A 17,722-nucleotide genomic window follows, 5' to 3' on the forward strand; every position below is an offset into this window, starting at 1 on the left:
CTTACCGTCCCAATAAGGTCTACATCAAAACAAGCGAAGTTATTTGAACTTCTATCAGATATAAGAAAGCCGGGATACATAGCTGCTATATACATATATACTATATGTATATATGCTATATACATGCTATATACATAGCATACTGAAATAAGATAAGGTGGCATCATTTTATTATTTTTAATATTGTGGTGAGGTGAATTAACTAAACCTTACAATTAACGCAATAAAACTAAACTTTAAAATTCCACAAAAAGCATGGACATGTCAAGAATGTCAAGTCAAAGTATGAAAGAATATACATTAGGTAACGAAAAGATTGATCAGGTTGGGAGCTTCAGTTACCTTGGTAGTATTATTAGTAAAGATGGTGGGAGCAGTGAAGATGTTAAAAGTAGAATAGCTAAGGTTCAGGGTGTATTTTCACAGTTAAAAAAAGTTTGGAAGAATAGAAAGATAAGTCTGCAAACCAAGATTCGAATATTGGAAGCTACAGTGATGACAGTGGTCAAATATGGTTCTGAAGCATGGGCGCTCCGAAAAGCAGATGAAAATTTACTAGATGTTTTCTAGAGAAATTGCCTACGGATTGTTCTGGGTACCCGGCTGACTGACCGTATTTCAAACAGTAGGCTGTACGAAAAATGTGGTTCAATCCCGCTTTCTAGGGCTATAATGAAAGAAAGGTTGAGATGGCTAGGCCACGTTCTACGGATGAAGGATGACAGCATATTCATTTTGATTCCTAAAAATATTACTATAGTTGTCATCTTTGAAAACAAGAAGCAAAGAAGATAAATTTCAAGGACGATATACTACCAAAACCGGCAAACAAGAAAATGGAAAAGGAAAGAGGTCAATCCTCCTCCCCTGAGATTCTTCCCAAAAACTCCATAATTAGAACAAGTGAAAATTGTGGTTTAATATGCAATTTGTTTGACGTTTGATCCCCACCCCACTTTTTCACTTTGCATTTTTTTCAGTAAATACCATAATCTCAAAAGATATAGTTTTTAAATCTTATGTTCCATAAAGAATTTTTCCTTCAAGAAATATGATACAATATTAAACGGTCGCAAAACCTTGAAAGTGGTCTCAAAATGTGCTAATTACGCTTAAAACCCTAAATGCTCTTCAGAAAACACAAAGAAAAACACACAAAAAACAAAGACAAAAAACTACTATGTTTCTACTTAAATCAACTTCATTCTCTATTTCCTGTCACCCAAATTTGAAAATGCAATATGCATAAAAGCTGTGTCACTTTTCCTTTAAACATAAAGCCTATCTGTTGTTTCCGATTTATTTGATATTAAGAAGAGCTTACCCCACGCATTTTGTGCCTCCAATCATAAAGACTGAAAATTATTATTCATTTCCCGTTTTGACTTGACCAAAACCCTGTTTAGACTAATGATTTCTAGCCCTAAACCATTCGGATGGGTGTTTAAGCTAAGAAAGGGAGTGGTCTTTACTATATATTTTTATAAGGAATCAGATGGCGTATGCAGGGGCATAGTAGACTGGAAATTGTTGTATATTAAAATAACTAGAGGAAAACTACAAAAATTATTTTTAGGGCTAATTTAGTTATAGTCAAGATATCCTGTTAATGTCTATATTTGGAAAAATAAAGTCAAAACCTAAAAAAAAAGAAGCTAAAATCAATATTAGCAGAACTGTATATAAGTAACCGTTTTTAAGTTGAACTAGTAACCGTTTAAGTGAAGTAACCGTTTAAGTAACCGTTTAAGTAACCGTTTAAGTGAAGCTACTGCTTCTTCCATTACTGGGTGATTGACAGCACAGTAACCGGGTGATTTGTTTTATTAGTGCTTTGTTTTTTATGTGTAATGTTGGTTTATTTGTTGATTCCTTTATTTGTTGTGTTTGGTCACTTTTCTTTAGTTTTTCTATTTGTTGTATCGCTCCATCATTATTTTTGTTTATTCGACGGGTACCGTATTCAGTATGAAAAAAAAAATGCAAAATGAAAGAAAATAGAATAAATTAGGTTGATTAACACATAATCGAATGGAAGTATCTTATCATTTTTATCTTCCTTTCAAAAAGAGGATTTCAAGTATTTTCTGCTTTGATGATCACATTTACAAAATACCTGTTCTATTTTTTTCCATGTTAAAAGCAACGCAGATGAGCTATATTAAAAGATATATCAATACAGTCTTGTTTTAATTAGTTTATTTTACTGTTAAAATTCTTTATTAAGTTGTCTTATATCATTATTATCCATCACAATATACAATACCACATAGCAGAAAAAAAAACAGAACAAATAGAAGACGAAGAGTACTAGAAAAGATGAAAAAAATAATAAATAATCCACTTTAATTATAATAATTGAACTTACAACCTGCCTACTCTTCTGCTAAAAGTTGGCAGTGGAGGAGGACCAAGTACAGCTTGGACTTAGCTCGTTTTTAAACTGATGTACATCTTGGATCAGAGCACCGAATGTCAAACCGAGCTTGATGTTTTTAAAGACTGATGTGTTTTTTTACCCAGATTAATTATTTGATTTGGCTTTCGAAAAAAATACTTTTAAAAAACTATTTCGAAAACACTGCTAGCATTTCTAGTATTTTCTTTTAGAAAAGAAAATATTTTAAAGTAATTTATAGTTCACAAAAAAGAAGTCTTAGCTGAATATAGTGGAAACCTTTTTCAAATAATACGTCGTATTAACAATTAGTGCATGTCATAAAAGAATGATACGGTTTGCTCTCATTGATCTTTGACACTTTCCCTCCTACTCTAAATCAGCGCTACCAGATGCTTAGTATAAGATAATAACGTAAATGCGTGGATTTTGTTTAAACAAAATTTCTATATAATAAGTCCACCTCTTAGCTGTTTGTAAAACACGAAAGGAAGGAGATCTCGGCTGTCTTGCATATATCTTGGGGAGGCTTGCTTTGCCGAACATTTATTAAGCAGTAGGGACTTCGGGACTGTCAGACGGGTGGAGTGGTTCGCTCGGATAGCTTGGATCAGAGTACCGAATATCAAACCAAGCTTGGTGTTTTAAAACCATGACTGATATGTTTTTTGCGCGAATTAATTATTTGATTTGGCTTGTGTACCACAATAATGAAGTTTTTAGCTACTCAAATTTCCAAAGGGTGTACCCCAAAGATACATTTTTGGAGGGAACAACCAATTTCATATAATCCAATAAGCTAATCAAAGATAGCTAACCAGCGTAAAAAAAGATATAAATCTGACAAATCTGTCTTGGCTCAAAAGTTGATTTTCTTGCTAAGGGCCAACTTTCTAATATCACTGCTAAGAAACCCTCTATAACAAGAACAATTTGACAACCATGAATGTTGTGCCTCATATTTTTGTACGTAATTCCACTGATGAATTACGTAATATCAGGAACTCTACAGATGACGATCGCGGTATATATGATCGAAATATCTGGACTTTCGAACCTGTTCTTTTTTTTTTACTGTCTAAATAAATGGATTTATCCTTATTTGAAAATTTATTTGTTCGTATGGGAAAACAATTCATATAATCCTATCAGCTGATCAAAGATTATCAACCAGCTAGGCTATATCCAGGAGGAGGTTTAGGGGATTTTACCCCTCCTTCCAAAAAAACGTTTGCCTGACTTTTAAAAACACAACAAAATGCATATACACAAATTTTTTATTGAAGTTTTTTACAGCGAACGGTCTCATGGATATATTTCCGTGCGAAAAAAAAAATGCGGAACACAGAAACATTTTTGCATCAGCTCATCAAAGGTTATTAACCAGCGTAAAAAAAGATAAGTCTCTTTTGGCTTAGAAATTAAGTTTCTGGCTAAAGGCCAAATTTAAAAAATCCCTACTAGGAAATGAGCAAAAGGCAACTTTAATTTTATTTAGTTCCAATTATTACACTTTAGCTGTAATAGTGCAAAATTATTCCTCCGCCTCAGTCCCAAACACAGAAGAAGAAATGATGATGTCAACCAACAAATTCAAAGTAAGTCCTACTCACTCTAAAACAATAAGAATTTGACGAGCAGGAAGTATTAGTCACAAATTTGGCTCGCAAAATTCTATGGAAATAAATTAAAAAGGAAATAGATCAGGTTAACAGAAATGAGTAATAACGGTAGATGGCAACGCTTTTAGACCCCTTGGAAAATGCCCTTCTTTGGATTCTAAATTATTAGAGTATGAAAATTGTGTAAGAAATAGGTCATTCTGTAATTATGTAAGTAATTATGTAAGAATAATAATGTAAATTATTATAATTTATTATAATTATAATTATATAATTATTATAATTATAAAATAATTATATAAGAAAGTCAGCAACGGAGCCAAAGTTACACATCTTAAGAATTGTTGCCTTTTAATATAAATTCAATTTGAAACAATTTTATCATTAATTTGCACCCACCTATTATTAAAAATTATTCATAATCCCCCTATTATTATCCCTTTCAACCCCAAATTTCTGTTCTAAACGTGGAACAATTATCCTAAGAAGGACATTATTTCAAAGACGGAGTAAAATGTACAAAAATTATACTAAACGATTAATCTAAAACTTAATCAGTTTACTGTCAGAAAGCTTACGTATTACATATACTTATATGAATATGCTAAATTGTTTTATTAAAACCTAATCGTTTATTATAAAATGACTGACCACTAATTAGCACCTCCCCCCACATAATTGTAAAATGGTTCAAATTATTAGAGATATGACTCCAAGAATGGAGCTTCCCATTTGAAAACAGAAAAAATAACTCGAAGAAACAAAAATCTCGACGGACAACTTCAGATATTGTTTTATGAAGCAGATCGCAGCATAAATATCATACAGTTTGAAAATTTTGGTTCAGAAATGGGACACATCATACCGTGTGGCTTGGAAAGTTTCCCAAATCGTCACAGCAATAGCTCTAAAAGGTCCCCTATATTCCCATCGCGATGCGCTAAAAATTTGTCATTGAGCACGTGTGAAGGCGGAGTCCTGAAGAAAGGTGCACGACTGATGCGTCCCAAAAATCTTTGATGGAGAGTATAGGAGTTTCACATAATGTAATATATTGATGCTGTGGAACCAGATGATAAGACTCAACTTTACCTCAAGCACTGTGGGCTCTGGTTAAAGGATAAGCGGAATAGTTCTTTTTGGCATAAGGCAAGAATTATTAGCAGCTTTTCAAAGCGCGTAACGTATCAATCCAGCCTTAGTTTCACCCTTTCCATAAAAACGTGAAGGTTACAACCTTACCACTCTCTCACAATAAGCCAAAATCAGTTAGTTCAGTAACAAAGTTTCCTTGCATTGATTTTGGCATAGAAAATTTCACATAGAAATATAATTTTAATCTTTGGCCTTTTATTAATCTTTGGCTGGATTTTAAATCAATAATCTGGATTATAGATTATGTGGCTCCACTGACAATTTAGATCTTGATAATGGTTGTCTCCTCACAATCTGGATTGTGATTTTTTAATCGATATTGCAAATTCGATCTTCCTAGAAAGCACAATTTTGGGTTTTAGCTTTTTGTAGGGTTTAGATTATGGGTTAATCCATTTTCCTGTTCTATAGTTGGCAATTTGACAATCCAGCAATATAAATTTTTGTTTGCAACTGATTATTCTAAATAGCCCCCCCCGTCCCTTTCAATATGGCTTACTGTAATTAATTACAATAACTTATTGAATATTATGCTCTACTGAACACCGTTTGACAGTAAAACTAATTTTACACAATTATTTTGAAAATTGTAGGAAACGGTCAAAGTTTAGGGGTCTAATTTTCCCTCTCTACACGCCTATGTTGTTCCTATTATACAAAAAATTCATATTTAAAATGAAAGAAATCATCAGTTACAAATCTTGAGCTCCATTTTACCGTTTAAGAGAAGTTCTACTAGGACGATTTATAATTTATCCTGATAGACAAATACACCAAGAATTTTCTATGTAGAAAAGAGCAAATTGTAGGTAACTGAGCTCTGAATCACAATAAGCAAATAATTCATTTTATATGTTTCAATAAATGCTAATGAATGCAATTTAATAATTGTGAACCAGAACATATAGTTAACAAACGAGAACACATAGTCATTATAAATGGTCTCATAAATTATCTCCGTGTTCCATGTAGCCTATTATATATAACTGCAATTATTTATTGAATAAGCACAAATATTATGCGGTACTGAACGCCATTTCGACAGCACGAATTTTACATGAGTAATTTAAAAATTGGAAGAAATGGTCAAATTCTAGGGGTCTATCTTTCCCTGTTTATACGCCTGTGTTGTTCTTACTGTACCAAAATCTGTATTTGAAATGACAAAAAAAAAAAAAATAATTAGAAATAAAAATATTGCAGCTCCATAGCGCCTATAAAGAAAGGTTCTACCGTGAAGATTGTTCATTTATCCTTCTAGATAAATAAACCAAAAATATTCTATCTAGAAAAGAGCCAATTGCAATTTATTGAGCTCTGATGTACAATAAACAAATATTTAATTTAATAGGTTTCACTAAGCGCTACTGGACACAATTCAATGATTGTAATTGCCTATTGAACGCCAAAAATTACAGAAATTAATTGTAATAAGCTTTTTAAACGCGGGGATTGTTTCAAGAATCTAGTTTGTCAGAGGAGAAGGCCTTTTAGTAGGTGAATATCTTAGTAGGTGAATCTAACTAATTTTAGTCTATGTATTAACTGCGTTGTAATAAATTGATAATTATTGAATGATATTATAGTCATAACCCTACTGATAGTTATCATTTGGTTTTATTGTATTTATTACTGTTTATTGAATTATTTGAATTATTATGAAAGGAATAAGAGTTTCAATAGGTATAATTTCTTTTTTGGACAGTGAAAAACAAATACAAAAGTTCTGAATATTTCGAAGACACGGTCGGTCATAATCATCAGCAGAAATACTAAAGTATTATGATTAACATAAACTATATTTATACAGAGAAAAAATGTAATAACTTCCGGACCACTGACTGTTAGCGGTCAATTGGCTTAAAAAGTCCATTAACTGAGTCCATTCAAAGTCTTGAGTTCCTTAATCTTGCTTAAATTTATGTTGAATTCTTAATAGGGTTGGCACAATCTTCTTCTTCTAATTGTAAACAAAATGTTGCTAAATTTATAATTTTTTGTTAAGTTGGCATAATTTTCTTCTTCTTCTAATTGTGAACGGAATGTTGCTGAATTTATAGTTATTACATTTTTCTCTGTATAAATACAGTTTGTGTTTATTATAATACTTTAGTATTTCTGCTCATGATGATGACCGACTGTGTCTTCAAAATATTCAGAACTTTTGTATTTGTTTTTTCACTGTCTAATAAAGAAATCATCCCTATTGAAATTCTTATTCGTTTCGTCAAAGAAATGCAGTGTGGTCTGTGAAAAAAAAAATCGTATATATGGGGATGATGGACCAGAAAAATTTTATAGCTATAAATTCAGCAGCATCCCGTTTAAAATTAGAAGAAGAAGAAGATTGTGCCAAAAGTTAACAGTTCAAAATAGGGATGAAACCTTTTAATAGACAGTGAATAGATATAAAATTTTGGGGATAAATTTTGTTTGTTTTTTATTGATATCTTTTAGTTTACTGCAGATGATGAACACTGTATATGTGTTCGAAATATCCAGTTAAAAATTTTATATCTGTTCACTTTCTTTAAAAAAAAAAAATTAAAAATCTTATATCTGTTCACTGTCTATTAAAAGGTTTCATCCCTATTTTGAACTGTTATACTTTCGTCATGGAAAGGCAGTGTGGTCTTCGAAGTTATCTAGATTGTGCCAACTTAACAAAGAATTATAAGTTTAGCAACATTTTGCTTACAATTAGAAGAGGAAGAAGATTATGCCAACCCTGTTAAAAATTCAACATAAATTTAAGCAAGATTAATGAAAAAAAAGAAGGAAAAAACCTACTGGTTCAAAGCTGCCTGTTCTAACATTTTCAAAATCTTGTCATTTTCTGATACGAGCGACGATCTCAATTTTTCACATACAGATTTCACTTCGTTACTACTAAATTCTCCCTAAAAAAGAAAAAGAAAAACCGAATAAAAATCAAGATTAAATGATGAAAAACGTAAATGATAAAAAAAACTAAGTAAATTACACAGCCATTCGAAGAACAGTTAGTATTGCAAGTAACCTGTGACAAAGTATTAGCATGCCAAAGTCGTGAACTTCAAGTAGGCTACTTCTTGTAATCAAGTATAGCATTCCATTTGAAGATTTATAGTTTGTCAATACAGAACATGTACCCACTAAAAATACTTCTGCAGAAAACAGATTACTGTAAGATTGACAAGTCACACTAACCTAACTGTTAAATATACTCCAGGACACACGTGTACTTAGTGTGTTTTGATTCAGAACAGTCATACTCTGACTGTCAAATATATTTTGGGACAAACATGTTCTTGGTGTGTTTTGATTTAAACCAGTCATACTTCTATATTCCAATTAAAACCTTAGATTTGTTATCAACAACCAGAGAGTTCTTAGGTATCAACTTTGCTAAAAATCAAACACTGTTTGTGAATTATGTACCTAATTTTGTGTCATATAAAGAGAAATAGTTATTACAAAAAATACTCCCACATGCCCCGAAAGGCCGAATTCAGATTTCAGAGTCGATGAACAAAAACATGAAAAACGAAAAATCATAGGTCACAACTCAAACACCTTTTGCTTGTCACTCAAAAACAGTTATTGGTGTTGCAATTAGAAACGGCCGACTGAACGTTTTGACTAAATATTTGACTAACAGTTAGACTAAATATTTGACTAACATTTGACTAACAGTTATTGGTGTTGCATTTAAAACAGCCGACTGAAAATTTTGACTAAATATTCAGATTTTCCTCAAACATTAAACTAAAAAACTGGCAAAGAATACTTAAACAAAAAAATTAATCAGAACGAAAAACCATTCGTTACTCAATAATTAAAGTAGGAAATGTCAGAGCAAGTTAAAAAGATAAAAACTGGTAAAACTCAATAAAAGCATTAAATACAAAATATAAAAGCTTTTAAAAGGGGGGGGGGGAACGAAGGAATAAGTATAAAACTTGGGCAACACCAGTACCAAATAATAGAGGGAAATTCGCGGGTCAATTTTGAAGTTTCTATTTTTAAATATTAAACCCAAAATTCGTAGTTCGCAAGCTCGGAAACCCTTACACAGATTTTTAAGGATTAAGATTTAATCATTGAGGATTATACCGTAATAATTCCTGAATATGAGCCAAATCGGGTACAACGTTACAGCACAGTCTACTTGGAAATGCGGTTGGTAAAAATTGTTTTTAATTTACTGGTTTTTGTTTTTGATTGACTGGTCTTTAGTGGCCTCATACTACTTATACCTAGAACTAATAGATTGTTCATCCTTATGTATTTTGCCACATAAATTAGTTGTTTGGTAAATAAAAATTTATGAAGATTAGACAATAAAATAGAATTAATAAAATAAAATAAAATAATAAATAAAAATAGTGTATTAGTAAAACTAAAAAATAATAAATAAAGGATAAAATAATAAATAAATAATAAATAAAAAATAGAATAATAATTAAAAAATAAAATAGAAGATTGGACAATAAAATAGCAAAAACCTCAAAAGGAGCAACAAGGTTGTAGTCTGTTCATAAAACAGAATGTCTTTATGCTCGTGCTGATGTCTTATTTTCACTCGAGGTTGCGACAATTTACACAACTTAACAATATACACAACAATATAACAACACACAACAATATACACAACTTAAAGCACTATAACTCTATATTACTCTGTATTAAGTCCCTTTGTAACTCTACGTGACACTAGATTTACCACTAAATAACTACATACAACACTATAACTCTGCATAACATTATGCTACATTACTATGTAACTCTACATAAAACTGTCAAACTATATAAGACTATCACTATATTCCATCACTATGTAGCTCTCAGTTGGTATGTCTGATTAAAAGTTTTAATTTCTACATAAAACTGTCAAACTACAAAACACTATATCTGTCAATAACTCTGCGTAACACTATATTACATCACTACGTAACTCTATATTGCACCACATAATACTACATCTCTATATATAACTTTATGTAGCGCCATATTCCATCACTATGTAGCTCCCAGTTGGTAGGTCTGATCAAAAGCTTTAGTTTCTATATCTCTGTCTTTTTAGAGAAAATTCTTTGGTCTCTAGAAAATATATCAACAAGGAAAAGGCTCTTTTGAATACCTATCTAAAAGAGAAAACCAATAGTATATTTGGGATTCTTTACGTGGTAACCATAAGTAAGAATACCAAAAAAGGCATTTTTCTAAATCTAGGGGGGGGGTTGACGAGTGATCTTTGTCACATCAGCTCTAGCAAAGATCAAATGTCTAAGTCTTTTAGGAAGGCAAGCCTTGACTAAACACTCCTGAAACAATCAAAGCTATTTTCCGTGGCTATCACAACAAATTGAAGCTGACGCCGTTCACACATTTAAAGACTGTCCGTGTAACAAACGCTTGAGAAAAGTAACACGAAAAACAATGCCTGCCCCTGTAAACTAGTAGGAAAGACTTACACTAGGCCTTTCCTCGAGTATTGCTGTCCCGTTTGGAGGTCCCCAAACTCAGAACACAGCTTACATGGCAGATGAACTAGAACATGTTCATAAACGCGCTACTAGGATAATACTCGGATCCAGTTTCAGCAGCTACGAAAGTGCCCTTGAGCTTTTGAATTTGCCCACCTTATTCGATCGAAGACATGAGCTAATAAGGAAATTTGGGAAATCACTATTAACAAATGAGAAGCACCGATCCATACTTCCACAATCCGCATCAATCAGCAGACATACTAGGCATTACAACAAACTAGAACCAGTCAGGTGCCGTACGAACAGATTCGCAAACTCCTTTGTACCATATTTCGTAAGAGCTTATAACAAGTGAATTGAACGTTGTACCACATTTCGTAAGTGTATCTAACTAGTGACCATTTTGTGATTGTAAAAGTAGCGTAATTTAGCATTCATTTTGAGTGCTACGATAGCTATTTCAATAACTGAATACGAATACGAATAAAAGACAAAAAGGATATTCTATCATGCGCTTGACATACGAAGTGCATAAAACGTTTTAGGATCTGGTTTAATTCGAAAAAAAGAGAGAAAAACCTCAAAATGAAGAACAAAACAAGGGGCCTACGGCCAGTAGAAGGAAAAGAAAATTAAACGACGAATATTTAAAAAAAAAACTACATGTCTTCAACGCTAAATATTGAAGAAACTAATTAAAAGAGTAATTAGTTTCTTCTATATTTAGCGATAAAGACGCCTAGCTTTATACAGGCGAGATATCTGTCGTTCAGTTTGACTTTTCCTTTCCTTCTACTAGCCGTAGAAGTTCCTTTTACTGTCTTTCCTGATTTTTCCTTTCCTTCTACTGGGCGTAGAAATTCCTTCTACTTTCCTTCCTAACTTTTCATTTTCTTCTACTGGCCGTAGAAGCTTCTTCTTCTGTCCTTCCTGACTTTTCCTTTCCTTCTACTGGCCGTAAAAGTTCCCTTCTACTTTCCTTCCTAACTTTTCCTTTCCTTCTACTGGCCGTAGAAATTCATACTACTTTCCTTCATAACTTTTCATTTCCTTTTACTGGCCGCAGAAGTTTCTTCTACTGTCCTTCCTGACTTTGCTTTCCTTCTACTGGCCATAGAAGTTCCTTCTACTTTCCTTCCTAACTTTTCCTTTCCTTCTACTGGCCGTAGAAATTCCTTCTACTTTCCTTCCTAACTTTTCATTTCCTTCTACTGGCCGTAGAAGCTTCTTCTACTGTCCTTCCTAACTTTTCCTTTCCTTCTACTGGCCGTAGACCCGCTCTTTTGTCCGTTATCTTGAGATTTTTCTCTCTTTATTTGAGTCATGGCAGGCCAGTTCGGTTCTAGATCTTTTACTGGTTGTATTTAAATAAAAACAACAAATTTCTGTATTCGTAAGTTCAACTGCAATAAACAGTTTACAAACTTTTAAATGTGTTTATTTGCATGTCGATGGTTGGGGGCAAATCTTCGGACACTTCGCGCGTTTACACCCCGTATTTCTCCAGGTATTTATTTGCAACTAGGTCGACTCTAGATGAGCTTACTGAGTCACACCACTGACCACGTTCCAAACTAAATAATCAGTAACATCAGGACTCAAAACCCTGGCCTTACGAACACAAGATTGCAAGTCCACCGCGCCAGCTACTCGGCTAGTACGACTCGGTACTCATTCACTATCACTAGTCAACGATTACAAACAATCCTTGACAAAAATAACTAGTTTAAAAAATGAAAAGAAGTAAATAATGGATAGATGCTGCAATTTACTAATAGTAGATTACAGCATTAAAGCAGCAGCTTACCTCGTGATCTAACTCGAGCTCTTTGATAGCATCTTGAAGACACATCGAGTAGACCAGTGCTTGAACTCGATGGGGTGATATATCCTCAGGAATTTTTGCGGCAATCGCTGCAGCCAAAAATTAAAAAATGTTTGAAAAATGTAATCTAAGTTTGTTTTGCTTAATATATAGTAGACACGTTCTTAGCTCAAAGATTTTCCGGGATCCCACTTGGAAAGAAGTTTCATAACTGTTTTTTTGTTATTTTTCTTTTTTTTTATAACTTACAACTTACAAATAAGTTTTTAAATTTTTTTAATAACATTTCTATAGCTTATCAATCAATCAATCAATTTATTTAACTTATAAATTTTACAAAAAAAGCAAAAAACACTTCAACATAGACTCCCCCTTTTTGCTCGATGGCCAGGAAAAAAACAGAGGAGAAAAATAACTTGCAAACTAACATTCAAAAATCGCCTTTTTCTTATTCCAACCAAACTCATACTCAAAAACAGTAACTCAAATTTGCATAGTAACAATTGAAAATGATTAAAGGCTTATTATTAAAATAAAAAAAGAAATGGGCCCTTTTAACAGATATTATCTTTCCAATTTTTAGTTCTTGACAGCAGGGAATTTGTTTTCTTCATAAAATTAACTGTGTATATTTTGAAAGCTTTTCCGAATTGAGAAAAGCATCTAACGCGTACAAGAAAAGGGGGTGAGCTAAGACCTGTTCAGTGGCCCTTTCCAAGAAAATCTTTAACGGAAAATATATTAATCTGAAACAAATAAAACTAATTTAAGCCAAAAATTCAATTTTTAAAAAGGTAAGTATTGCGTAGGGGTATGGAAAGAAATATAATGAATAGAAACGTATTCCCGTAAGTGTTTTAATATCGGTAGTCTCTAGCAGATCAAAGTAGCGCCTCTAAAAAGACAACAGCATAATTTGACGCGCCAGTGTGTTTCCGATACGATTTTTTCGTTTTTTTTTTACCTGTAAGCCTGAAGGCAAGCCGGTATTTTCCAGTCCCCATGAAAGAGTTGCACCACCTTTTTCTTTCCTTTTTTTACACCTACTGCCCGACAGGTTTTTGGCTAGTTTACTACTGTTTCGAAAGACAGTATTCGTGTTTCTGTAAGGACACGAGCAAACATCTGCGTAGTCTCAGCCTAGAAGACTTTTATCTTACAACATAATCTCCCATAGTATCTGCAGTGTTCCTCAGATCAAGTAACATCAAAATACTCTATATAAACAGGGATAAAACACAACCCTGCACCAGACATTCATAACTATGTGACCATTATAAATGAAGTCCCCAGAATATCCATTGCCAAAATTGAATGTGGATATACACAAGTTATTATACAGGGAGAAGGATGATTCTCCTGTGAGAACAATCCGAAGGGCTCCTTTTAAGAAAAAAAAAATGGTGGCCTAGGAATAGTTTTTTCATGTTTTAATCCCCCTCCAAAAAATCATGTACCCCCCCCCTTAGACAGAAAAAATATTGTACCCTCAAAAGGATTGAACACATATCTACAGTCTTTTGCGCTATACATGGCAATCTATATATACAAAATAAGTTGTTTGTCTGTGTGTCTGTCTACTGACGTCATGTTTGCGTGTCGACTGACGTCATGTTTGTCAACTGACGTATCTATCAATATATATAAAAATAAGTTGTCTGTGTGTCTGTCGAGTTACGTCATGTTTGTGTGTCGACTTACGAAATTACAGACCGGGACACCGGGACACGAATGACGACCGGGACATAGGGAATATAAATGACGACCGGGACACTCAAAGAGAAAGCGACCGGGACACAAGGAATGTTCGATTAGCAATCACCATCAACAAAGCACCGGGACACAAATGACGACCGGGACACAGGGAATATAAATGACGACCAGGACACTCAAAGATTAGCAATCACCATCAACAAAGCTCAAGGGCAATCATTAGAATAATGAGATATAGATCTGAATACAGGTTGTTTTTCCCATGGACAATCTATCTATATATATAAAAATAAGTTGTCTGTCTGTGTGTCTGTCTGTCAGGTGACGTCATGTTTCTGTGTCGACTGACGTCATGAAGTTAGTTGTCGTCATTTTTGCTATGACGGTGACGTCATTAAAGATATTTAAGACATATATGTTCACGTAGAAATCTATTAATGTTTAGCTTTAAAATGACTGATGAACTTACAATGGCAAAAGCCGATGAAGATGCTCAAAGAGTCTATGCCAAAAAACTTGCTGCTGATAGAGAAAGTCAGAAAAGAAAGCGTGCCGAGGAATCAAAAGAACAGCAAGGAAACAGGCTTGAGGCTGATAGAGAAAGAAAGAACAGAAAGCGTGCCGAGGAATCAAAAGAACATCAAGGAAACAGGCTTGAGGCTGATAGAGAAAGAAAGAACAGAAAGCGTGCCGAGGAACTACCAGACCAACGCGAAAGCAGACTTGCTGCTAAAAGAGAAAGTGAAAAAAGAAGGCGTGCCGAAGAATCACAAGAACAGCAAGAAATCAGGCTTGCTGCTGATAGAGAAAGTAAGAAAAGAAAGCGTGCCGAGGAATCACAAGAACAGCAAGAAATCAGGCTTGCTGCTGATAGAGAAAGTAAGAAAAGAAAGCGTGCCGAGGAATCAGAGCAACCTGAAAGTTATCGCCTGGCATTCAGGTACAGCCCAGTCGATGATTATAGCTTGAGTAGATGTGTTCAAATCGGGACAATGTCTAAAATTTGTCCCTATTGCAAGGCCTTGAAATTCAATGGTGAAACAATGGGAATGTGTTGCGCCTCAGGAAAAGTTGAACTTCCTCTATTGGCTGCACCACCAGAGCCATTGAAGACTTTCCTTACTGGAACTACGTCAGAATCTAAGCGTTTTTTGTCAAAAATCAGAAAATACAACTCATGTTTCCACATGACGTCGTTTGGAGCCCAAATCGAAAATCCAGATCAATTTATGTCTACTTTCAAAGTAAAAGGGCAAATTTATCATAGAGCAGGGTCCCTTCTACCATTCTCAGGCGAGAATCATAAATTTTTACAATTGTACTTCATCAGTGATAGAAATTCTGAATTGAATGCACGTTGCGAAATTTCTCCCAACGTTGAAAGGACAATCGTTTCCCAATTGCAACATCTTTTCCACGAAAATAATAATTTAGTGCGTCTGTTCAAAACAGCCATCGATTTGATGCCTACTGATACGCATAAAATTGTTATTTCCGCTGATAAAACGCCTCCTGGCCAACATGTGCGTAGATACAATGCTCCAACTATCGACGAAGTGGCAATCGTTATGGTCGGTGATCAGTTTTTACCTCGAGATATTATTCTTCATAAGCGAAACGCTCAGTTGTTAAGAATTGCTGAAACTCATCGATGCTACGATGCCCTACAATATCCTATCATTTTTTGGGATGGAGCCGACGGCTATCACTTTAATATTAAATTGATGAATCCAGCCACTAACAAAGAAATGAATAAGAAATGCAGTGCAATGCATTATTATTCCTATAGACTAATGGAATCAGAACGTTTGCTATATATCCGCCTGAATCAGACCAAGCTCCGCTCTGAACAATACATTCATTTGCGAGATGCAGTTATAAATGACGGTAATACCACAAACGTTGGAAGATTAACAATTTTACCTTCGTCATATGCTGGCAGTCCCCGTCATATGCATGAATATGCTCAAGATGCTATTGCGTATGTTCGTCTCAATGGTCGTCCAGATTTATTTATTACATTTACATGTAATCAATCTTGGGACGAGATACTGCAGCTTTTACTTCAAGGACAATCGGCGGTTCATAGGCATGACATTACGGCCCGTGTCTTCCGGCAAAAGTTGAAATCACTGATAAACTATATAGTAAAACTTGAAGTGTTTGGGTCAGTGCGATGCTGGATGTACTCAGTGGAATGGCAAAAACGAGGTTTGCCACACGCACATATACTAATCTGGCTACATAAAAAAATTACTTCGAACGAAATTGATGATGTGATTTCCGCTGAAATACCTGATAAAAATGTCGATAAGGGGTTACATGATATTATTGTAAAAAATATGATACATGGACCTTGCGGTGCACTGAACGAAAATTCACCATGCATGGCCAAAGCAAGGTGCACAAAGCAATATCCTCGACTTTTAGTATCAAACACAATTACTGGCAATGATGGTTACCCACAATATAGAAGAAGATCTACTGAAGATGGCGGTAAAACAGCAATAATAAAGAAGCGTAACGGTACCACCATCGAAGTAGATAACCAGTGGGTTGTTCCATATTCCCCATTATTATCAAAAACATTTAATGCACACATAAACGTTGAATACTGTAACTCCGTAAAGGCAATCAAATACATATGTAAATACGTCAACAAAGGCAGTGACATGGCAGTTTTTGGCTTGCAGCCCGAAATCAAAGATTTCGACGAAATCGTACAATATCAGGCTGGAAGATACATAAGCAGTAATGAAGCTGTTTGGCGAATTCTTTCATTTCCAATGCATGAACGTAGTCCAGCTGTTGTTCACTTAGCGATACATTTACAGAATGGTCAACGTGTTTATTTCACGGAAACCAACGTGCAACAAAGAGCCCCGAATCCACCGGATACAACATTAACAGCTCTTTTTTCGCTTTGCAAAAAAGATTCTTTTGTAAAAAAACTGCTGTATACTGAAGTGCCTTCGTATTACACGTGGAATACTAAAAATAAAGTATTTGAACGTCGAAAACAGGGTAAGTCAGTCGACGGCCAACCTACCATCTTCAAAGATACCACGATAGGAAGACTCTACACCGTTCACCCCAATCAACATGAATGCTTCTTTCTACGCCTGCTTTTGGTGAATGTACCCGGTCCGACATCCTTTGAGTATTTGAGAACTGTAAACGGTACTATACATGACACTTACCGTAGTGCATGCCAAGCTCTGAATTTATTGGAGAATGACCAACACTGGGATAACTGCATCAATGACGCGTGCGAAACGTCAACCCCAAGTCAAATTCGTGCATTGTTTGGCATCATTTTAACAACTTGCTCTCCATCAGCTCCTACAGAGTTATGGGAAAAATATAAGTCAAAAATGTCCGAAGATATACTCCATCGAAAACAGTTAGAGACGTCAGATATGAGTTTTGATTTTACATCAGAAATTTATAACTACACTTTAGTTACTATAGAAGATTTGTGCGTACGTATGGCAAACAAACCTCTTCAGGATTTGGGAATGCCTTCACTTAACCGTAT

The 17,722-nt window shown here is 34.3% G+C and overlaps 1 protein-coding gene across 8 annotated transcripts in view; it reads right to left on the reverse strand.

Annotated features, from left to right (window-relative positions):
- Window positions 1–17,722, reverse strand: part of LOC136037290 (uncharacterized) — a 75,631-nt gene that overhangs the window by 33,405 nt on the left and 24,504 nt on the right. For all 8 annotated transcript variants that reach the window (XM_065719930.1, XM_065719927.1, XM_065719926.1 and 5 more), the window contains exons 3-4: window positions 12,454–12,560; window positions 7,966–8,075 (exon numbers count right to left, since the gene is read on the reverse strand). In XM_065719930.1, the coding sequence (XP_065576002.1) occupies window positions 7,966–8,075; window positions 12,454–12,560 (217 nt within the window). The remainder of the gene's footprint in view (window positions 1–7,965; window positions 8,076–12,453; window positions 12,561–17,722) is intronic.

Source organism: Artemia franciscana, chromosome 16 (genome assembly GCF_032884065.1).
Source record: "Artemia franciscana chromosome 16, ASM3288406v1, whole genome shotgun sequence".
Classification (NCBI taxonomy): Eukaryota; Metazoa; Arthropoda; class Branchiopoda; order Anostraca; family Artemiidae; genus Artemia; species Artemia franciscana.